At 31.8% G+C, this 9,309-nt stretch overlaps 1 protein-coding gene and 6 non-coding genes across 7 annotated transcripts; 5 read left to right on the top strand and 2 right to left on the bottom strand.

Moving 5' to 3' along the window:
* Positions 1-1,109: 1,109 nt before the first annotated feature.
* TRNAA-UGC (transfer RNA alanine (anticodon UGC)) lies at positions 1,110-1,181 on the top strand. The gene has a single exon. It is a non-coding gene; the product is annotated as a tRNA-Ala (tRNA).
* Positions 1,182-1,567: 386 nt separating this feature from the next.
* TRNAA-UGC (transfer RNA alanine (anticodon UGC)) lies at positions 1,568-1,639 on the bottom strand. The gene has a single exon. It is a non-coding gene; the product is annotated as a tRNA-Ala (tRNA).
* Positions 1,640-1,742: 103 nt separating this feature from the next.
* Positions 1,743-1,814, top strand: TRNAA-UGC (transfer RNA alanine (anticodon UGC)). The gene has a single exon. It is a non-coding gene; the product is annotated as a tRNA-Ala (tRNA).
* Positions 1,815-3,088: 1,274 nt separating this feature from the next.
* TRNAA-UGC (transfer RNA alanine (anticodon UGC)) lies at positions 3,089-3,160 on the bottom strand. Its single transcript has one exon. It is a non-coding gene; the product is annotated as a tRNA-Ala (tRNA).
* Positions 3,161-3,267: 107 nt separating this feature from the next.
* TRNAA-UGC (transfer RNA alanine (anticodon UGC)) lies at positions 3,268-3,339 on the top strand. Its single transcript has one exon. It is a non-coding gene; the product is annotated as a tRNA-Ala (tRNA).
* Positions 3,340-5,911: 2,572 nt separating this feature from the next.
* On the top strand, positions 5,912-6,954 carry LOC106116552 (uncharacterized oxidoreductase TM_0325). The gene has a single exon (XM_013310427.1). The coding sequence runs from the start codon at positions 5,982-5,984 to the stop codon at positions 6,744-6,746; it is 765 nt and encodes a 254-aa protein (XP_013165881.1). The 5' UTR covers positions 5,912-5,981; the 3' UTR covers positions 6,747-6,954.
* Positions 6,955-8,238: 1,284 nt separating this feature from the next.
* TRNAA-UGC (transfer RNA alanine (anticodon UGC)) lies at positions 8,239-8,310 on the top strand. The gene has a single exon. It is a non-coding gene; the product is annotated as a tRNA-Ala (tRNA).
* Positions 8,311-9,309: the final 999 nt, after the last annotated feature.

Genomic DNA, 9,309 nt, shown 5'->3' with positions numbered 1-9,309 from the left:
AACATCAATGAATACAACCTTGTAATCAAACAGCAACCGCAGAGACATAAACAGGCTGTTGCCTATAAAACAAATGCCAAAGTTCATTTGTCGGCAGATTGAAGATGGGCTGTAAACAGAGCAACTGAGGACCTAGGACCGGGAATTAGCTATAAAAACTTTTTTACAATCAACAAGCCGAGGGGACCTTAGATTATAGTGATGTACCTGAATTAAACTAGAATTATTATCGATATTATTAAAAAATTACATAGATAGCGGATTATATAAATATTTATTTTTAATGGTTTCAACATAGTGATGTATCCCACTTAAAGATTGCTATACTTTTGACAGGGGCTTAAAATTTCACTTATTATTATTATAAGTACTCAATCCCGCCACTTAAAGTAGATGGTGTTCAATATCAAACAATTGCATGTCGTGGATATTCATTGTAAATCAATAGACTGACTTACCAACATTGTTGCATCGAATCTTGCAACCTATTTTTATAGAAAAAACTTTTGGATAATGTCAGAAACACCTATGAGTACATATTATTTAATTTTTTTTTTAATAATCGCTTTATAAAAATATCGATATCGACACCCAACATCGTCCTCCCATGTCTCATCCCTAAATGACACAAGCAATAATTCTTGGCCGCACCTCATTTGCATTTCTTTATTGGATCGCGGGGAAATTGAGAAAAATTCACGCTCTCTGTTTTAATTACAAGTTGTTTATTATTTGCATTACAATTAAGCAACGGATCCTGAGGAATCTTGTTTGATGCTTCAACTTAATTCGATTTCACAAATTACATCGAAAAATCAAGAGGGTGTGTAGTTGTTACAAAAAGTTACGTAAATAAAAAAACAATACAATATCTTACTTAAACAGCGAGCTATTTTACTTATTTAAAATTGGAATAAGTAAATGGTTTTAAAATAATTAAAAAAACTGATATAATACAAGATATAATACAAGCTAGGCTTTCGAACCGAGCATATTCACTTGGGACTTATCCCTTATAGGTAAGGTAAGGTACTAAGGTACTAAGGTACTAAGGTACCAAATAAAGAAATACTCTGAAAATTGTTTAATCTTTAGTATAAAAGTCGTACGGGGATGTAGCTCAGTGGTAGAGCGTTCGCTTTGCATGTGAAAGGCCCCGGGTTCGATCCCCGGCATCTCCAGATTTTTTTGCACATTGTGGTTGTTTGGAAAAATTATCATTAACAATGTTACTTTTGCTATGAGAGGAATGACGATATATTTTCTCTTATTCGAATTTTGGTCTCAGAAACTAACTATTAGTCGTCATTTTTAATTTAAAAACATATATGACATTTTTGTACCAAGTATTACAGAATAATTATGACATTGTTGTTCTATGTGTGTAAAAAAAACAAGTTATTAACTGTCTCTAAAAAGTAAATTTTTATATATGTGAGTATAAAAGTTTTATTTTCAAAACGCTGGCCTCTTAATAATCAAGGGTAGGCAGGCTTTTATTACTTACTATGCCTTAACGAGGAGTTGTCAAACGACATTTCGAATTGGTATTAATATCCAAAAAATCTGGAGATGCCGGGGATCGAACCCGGGGCCTTTCACATGCAAAGCGAACGCTCTACCACTGAGCTACATCCCCGTACGACTTTTATACTAAAGTTTAAACAATTAACGTTATTTGACGATGGTAAATATACGTATTATAATAACGTAAATTAACTTTTATACTACGAATTCATATCGGGGATGTAGCTCAGTGGTAGAGCGTTCGCTTTGCATGTGAAAGGCCCCGGGTTCGATCCCCGGCATCTCCAGATTTTTTACTCTTACACTTAATAATTATTTTACGCCTTAGAAATGTAAATTATTTGAAAACATTTACATAAGCAGGGAAATTCTAGCAATAAGAATTTAAAAATAGACATTTTCGCCTATTTTGAGCTTATTTATTTGAAATTAAGACTATTTTTATAAATTGTGATTACAGTCAAGGTTATTTATTATCAAAGAATTAGCTTATGTCTATTCTTGTGACTGTCTATTCTCAGAGTACTGTTAATATTATTTTATTTACTGGTTATTCCCATGTTCGTTTTCAATAAAAAAATAAAGACAGTCTAGCGTTGACTGAACTGAAGATAAAAACTCGATGTCAAAGTTATAACTTCACAAGATCCTTAAATAACTCGAAAGTCACATTACTTACAGTCAACCGCATAAAGGAGCAATCGCCAGATTACCCGATACATCACAACTAACGCACCATACATCTCCGTAATAGTACCATACCTCGCCTGGAAGCATTATATTAAATGTTTAATGGATACGCTACAATATCTATTGCTTAGAAAACTTCTAGTACACTAATATTGCAAACGCGAATGTTTGGATGTTTGTTAGAAGGTATCTGCTGAACGGCTAGATTGTTCTCGTTAAAATTTGGCATAGATGTAGTACATAATCTTGAAGAACACATAAAATAAAATAAAATTAGCCTTTATTGCTGTTCTAAAATAATATATAATAATACAATAATTTTGTGAATAAGAATGCAATGAAAAGGAAACAGAACACGATCAGAATGATAAATTAGTAAACATAAGTTATAGAAATATTAAACACTTATCATAAAAAAGACCAGAATGGACCCGCATTGTAAAAGATAGAGAGAAGTGGAAAATATTAGAGGAGGCCTTTGTCGAAAGACAAGCTGGAAGAACACATAGCCTACTAATTATATATATTTTTAATGTAAATATCTTACAAATTATGTATTTTGATTTTTACTAAACGTATATATAACAATACATCGTAATCAAATGTAATTAAGACATGCAGAAAAACAATACAATCTAATGAATTTAAACAATTGCTACATTTCTTTGAACAGCTGCAATTTGACACTTATTTTCAATTATTTTAATAGAACACAAAAGTAAAATTGTGTAACATTCATACGGCTCAATCAGTCTATAATTACTAAGATGATGAAAAAATTATAAAGTCTTTTTAAGCTTCCTCTTCATAAAGATTTGTTCATAGTAACTTATTATATAATCGGTATTAGTATTACGCCTTTAAAAAAATCTGGAGATGCCGGGGATCGAACCCGGGGCCTTTCACATGCAAAGCGAACGCTCTACCACTGAGCTACATCCCCGATACAAATCAATTGCGGAAAAGCAAGTTATTTTATAATACCATAATAGTATTTTGTGTATTATTTTGGGTCACGAATTGTTAAAACTTTAATAATAAAGTTAATAAGGGGATGTAGCTCAGTGGTAGAGCGTTCGCTTTGCATGTGAAAGGCCCCGGGTTCAATCCCCGGCATCTCCAGTATTTTACTAACGAACTTAAAAAACTTTACAATTCTACTTGTACTAATCTAGTAATTTGACTATCGTTACCTTTATATTAGAACATTTTTCGGTCTTTTTTTAAGAGTGTGACAAAAGGTCTAAAATTATTTTTTACACACGTTCATTTCAATAGCTTTTATTCTTGAAATCATTAAACTTATCGTAACTTTGTTCGTGGTTACCAGAAAGCAATATTAGTGCCTTATAAATAATAGACAAAATAACCTTCGATGAAAAAATATAGATTAGCTAGACATAACATTTTCAGATCAACTGTTTTGTTCAAATTCACCTCGTTTTATAATAAATAATTTTTGTCTTATTACCAATTGGATAATTAATTACAGGTTTGATTTTGTAGGTCTTTTAGGGAATATAAATTCTATTATATATTTATAACGTATGAAATACACGTGTAAGTGATGAACTATCATTTATCCTACAACAGAAAAAGCTATGTTGGACATTTTTCAAGGCGACAAAATTTATAGCCGCTCAATTGAATTTCACACTTGATTTGAGAGGACGCTGGAAAAATCCTTCCGGTTTTCAAATTCCGAACGCATCTGTCAAACGATAGAGGAAAACATAGAGCGGTGTTGCCCGATAAGGGTAAAATATAACGGGTGAGGTTACATAAATACAACATCGACTTTGTTTTATTTAAATTATTAATTATTATTATTTTAAGAACATAAAATCAAATAGAAAAATAATCTTAATACAAAATGCAATGCATAAATGACTAAGAACTAATACTACTGAAGACAGTGCACCCTAAACTTTGATATTATTTCAAAGAATCTGAGCATTGTATGAACTTATTTTGTTTTTGTTTCTACAATAGTATATCGTAGTAACTTTCAGGCTGTGAACCGAGTGTATCAGTGCCCTTATCGAAGGGTCGCCGTGTGTCAAACGGGAAATAGTTATTTATGGGCTCCATTCACAAATTGCATTCGTGGTCGAATTGATATATTGGCATGTTTTATATGTAAATGCAGACTTAAGACGAATGTTTTGGCCCACAAATAGATGTCGGATGATTTCGATTCGATATTCACATTTAACACTATATTTATGACACATTCAAATATCATACAATTAATACAGTTAAGTAAACAAATGAATCAACCTAACGATTGCTAGAACAATACCAAAAAGAAAGGCTAAAATATCTATTTTAATTAAAAAAAGACATTGTAAGATAGCACTGCAATTGTAATGTGTTCGACTCCAATTTTTACTGCATAAATAAAATTGTCTCATTTCTATTAGCCGCATATAATGTATATCATCTGATATTACACCTTGGTAATAAGGTTATAACTAAAAACCTTTTCTATACTGTCGAATAAGTATCAGAGTACTCAATTCATTGATAATTTAAAATGTTATACGTATTTTGATGTAAATCATACTAAAATCAGTTTGGTACTTTGAAAGACTATTGGATTCAAAAGAAGACTTCGTTTTACAGTGTATTTTGAAATAGTTTAGCTGTAATGTCGTGAATAACGGGGAATCGTGTCGCGGCCGCGAGTCGACCCCGGGACAGGCTGCCGGCAAACTTCCCTGATTTACTGAGCGCATGTGATTTATAGAACAAACGTGACTGTCAAATGCATTTTATATTGTTTTGATATGTCACCGATCGATTATTAAATTCGTTAATTCGTTATCGAGCTAATCGTACTGGGACACAGTCGGCGAATGTACGTAGAAAAAAATCATTAACTATTCGATGAGACGTGAAACGCGTTTTATATATTAATTAAACTATTTCAGCATCTAGCAAATAAATTAAGAGTTGAAAAATTAATAAGGAATTTTATTTGGAGAGTTAATAAATTGTCGAGGAATTGTAAGATACATTTTACATAGTTCGTCCAATCACAATTTGTTGATATTTTATAATATTACTTCCATTATAAATTAACGAAATTAACTTAATAATATAAATTTTCTTAATATTGAAAATTAATTCAAAACATAAAATTGTCATCATAATAAATCGCAATTTATTTAATGTCGGCTTAGGTCACATGATTCAGTCACAACGATGTTACCAGATCAGAAAAATCTCAGTTATATAAGTTGTAACTCGATAAAAAATATATATTAACACTTATATATTAATTTTAAAATTACTAAACTGACGTTATAATGATTTCGATAATTAACATACTTAGCTTTAAAACTAAACATTTTTTTTATCGTAAAGAGTAATTTTTAGTTATAGCAACAATCAGCTGCTCATGCTCAGTTGCCGCTCACCTCTATACATATAGACGGGCGACGACCTTGGAATTTCGTGCCTATTTCACTTTCGCCATTTTGGCGCTGACGGTTGCGGTTGCCGGCGGTGGTGAGCATTCGAACTAATAATCGACATAGAATGAACTGTCAAGCATTTCAACAGGAGCATTTGAGTTGGAACGACACAAAACTTGTCGTTTCCTAACAATGACCTATCCATTTATAGAGACCAATGTAAGTTGCTGTTTTGATGTAACGTAACGTCAAACTCGAATGTGACGTCAATGTTGATTTGATGTATCATCTGTTTAGTTTATCCTTAACCTTCAAATAAGAAAACAGTAAAAAATCCGAGTGACAATGGAATTTCAAGATAAAGTTGTGTTAATAACCGGTGCCAGCTCCGGCATCGGTGCTGCAACTGCAATATACATCTCAAAGCAATCCGCAAAATTGGCCTTGGTTGGTCGAAAAGCAAATAATTTAAAAGCAATCGGTGTATATTGCCTGAAATCAAAAGGTATTCAGCCGCTGACTATAACTGCTGATCTCACAGAGGAGGCCGATGTTGAAAGAATCGTCAAGGAAACTATCGATCACTTTGGCAGACTTGACGTATTGATAAACAATGCTGGCATCGTACTTATGGGTGGATTAAAAAACTCGAATATGGAAATTTACGATAAAGTTATGGCGACCAATATGAGATCTGTTTACCATTTGACAATGGTCGCAACCCCACATCTAATAGAAAGTAAAGGTTGCGTAGTGAATGTTTCTAGCGTATCCAGCACTATGCCCAGCTCAATGTCGATAGCCTACAACATATCAAAAGCGGCACTCGACCATTTTACCAAGTGCGCGGCGCTGGAATTAGCACCCGATGGTGTCAGAGTCAATTCCGTCAACCCAGGCTTCGTAAAAACAAACCTATACAAAAATGTAGGCTTAAGCGAGGATCAATTGAACCTCGTGGCGCAGAATATGGTGGGCAAAAATCCAATGAAGAAGGCAATCGAAGGCGAAGAAGTGGGCGCGTTAATTGCATTTCTAGCCAGCGACAAAGCCAAAAGTATTACTGGATGTAACTATACGATTGATGCTGGCAGATTATTAAATTCATAATTTCTAAGATAATCGATATATTCAATCCATGAAATTTATATTTATTCTGCCAAACGTTGTAGTTGCTTTCTCGTTATTATTGAGATTACGAAATATTTGTATATCTATAAGTTATTTTTTTTTAACAAAACGCTTATTAGGATTAATCAAATGTTACTTACTACTAACAAAAAGATATTTAATGAGCTAAAGAATAAAATGTAGAATCGAAATTGTTTTTGTTCTTCCTCTAATTAGTAGCAGTAATATAAAATGAAATAACATCGTCATAACACGCCATATAAGTGAGGTCTAAGATCTTAAAATTCAATCTTTGATATACTCGTAGTGCGAACCAGAAAATGTACAAAAAAAAACTCGTGCGAGCCAGTCAAAGATAAGCAGAACAGATGGTATGGTTGCAGAATAAATAACTCAAGTCGTCGTAACTGGTGTTGGCATGATATAAATTAAAAATTGTAATACGAGAATAAATACAAGTTCGAAAAACTTTTTGAATTTTTAATAGGAGCAACACTTAAAATGGCAATATCTTAGTCGAGGATCTCGAACGCTTTTTATAGGTAAAGCATGCAATATGCAGCAGGTCGTAGAACCAGTATGATTTTCTCGTCAATACGATCTCCAGCCGAGATTAAGTCCGTAGACTACATGGGCACGTGCTGTTTTATCTGCAATGTATCCAGTCTTAAATCTAAAACTAGATGGCCCTGGTGTGTAAAAAGCTTGGGTATAAGTAGTTCCTTGAAGTTACGTAACGAACAACCATGTCATATCTATGTTCGATGCCTTGGATTATACTTAAAAAATATATTTTTCTTTTAAGACTTTACATCTAGGATCTAGACTTGATAACTAAAAATATACCTGGCCTATTTTGATCTTATTGTTTCTAAAACTTTGTCAATATTTTTTCCGCCATAAGCATTTATTACAGATAGTCATAAACTATGATTTACGAACGTTTAGATCTGCTCAAAAATTTTGAATCCGATGAACGACTAAAAAATCTAGACTTGTCTAGACACGCCAATGTATTTAAATAAAGTAAAGCATAATACGGATCCATTAAAACCATATATGTAAATATAATACTACTTATTTTAATGCGTAAAATAATCATGAAAGTTTATACAGCGTTGAAGCCTTTTGCGTTTTAAAAATAAAAAAGGCCGCGCCATTTGTCTCGTCAAATATGGTTTATCTTCATCTCAAACTCACTGTTCAAAAGGGAACTCCGCAAAAATGTCGGCTTACAACTGTATTCCATTTATAGACCTTTTTAAGAACCGCATACATAGATTGAACGAATTTCAGAAACACCACACAAAAATATACGGGAAAAAGAACAAAACAAGATTTGTATTGTATTTTGGAGAAAATTATGGACGAAAATAAAGAGTAGGAAATTTGTACGGAAATGCAAAAAACTTATTAAATTATTTAATTTTGGATTTGATATCAAAATAAAAATTCAACATCAACAGACATCGGGGATGTAGCTCAGTGGTAGAGCGTTCGCTTTGCATGTGAAAGGCCCCGGGTTCGATCCCCGGCATCTCCAGATTTTTTGTTGATTTCGGAAATAAACAAAATTTATCTATTTTACCAAAACTTAACCAAGACTGTACCATCACTATTATGTAAGTTTAAATAAAAGATACTTCACTGTATATTATTCTAACGTGTTTTTGTGAAATAAATTTATTCTTATTCTTAATTAGAAATAAAACCGAAACACTTTTTTCCTTTTTTTATTATTAAAATGTTCTTAGGACCGATTTAGGTTAACCTGTCAATACTTAACAAGATGTTTACGTAAATATTAAAATTAAATTACGTACATAAATGAGATAATTAAATACATTGTTCAAATAATAACCACATCATTCAGCTCTCGCCAACCTTATGTTTAGGTGTCATTTCATACTGAAAAAAAATTAAGTTATAAAAAAACAAACTGTTGAATTGCGGACAACATTTATCATTAATTACCATATTTTTTGGTAACAGTTGCTTTTAATTAATTCGAAAACTAAATACAAATCAGCGAACCTAAACATAATATAATAAACACACAATGACAATTAAATCCATGAGACTATTAACTTTTTTTTATCTATGATTTGATTAAAAGGAATTAAATCTTGTATCTTGTACAAATTTCGTTGTAAAAGTGATTGAATTGTTTAAAATAAATATAGCTTTTTAATCGTTGTATTCATCAATTAGTTATATAATCTGCGTATATTTGTATCTTTAACTGTGATTAAAAAAAATGGCCAATAATAGTCATCCCTCTCATAGAAATACAGATAAAAAATTTAGTTACATTTGGCTACATTTTCTCCGTTGAAAATATGTTTGCCTAAATTAATCGTTAAAAATGAAAAAAAAAACAAAGATACGCAAGTATTCAATGCTAATTAATTAAAAAAAACTGATTTATTTCATATTTTAGGAATGAATGTTACTTGATAACTAATTATTATAATTTCAAACGTCTCTATTACACATTTAAAATATACACTTCTCAATATACTCTTATATGATTTGAACACAA

This window comes from Papilio xuthus, unplaced genomic scaffold (genome assembly GCF_000836235.2).
Source record: "Papilio xuthus unplaced genomic scaffold, Pxut_1.1 DF827714.1, whole genome shotgun sequence".
In the NCBI taxonomy this organism is placed as follows: Eukaryota; Metazoa; Arthropoda; class Insecta; order Lepidoptera; family Papilionidae; genus Papilio; species Papilio xuthus.
Note: the sequence above shows the minus strand (reverse complement) of the source record. Positions and strands in the feature narration are given on the sequence as shown.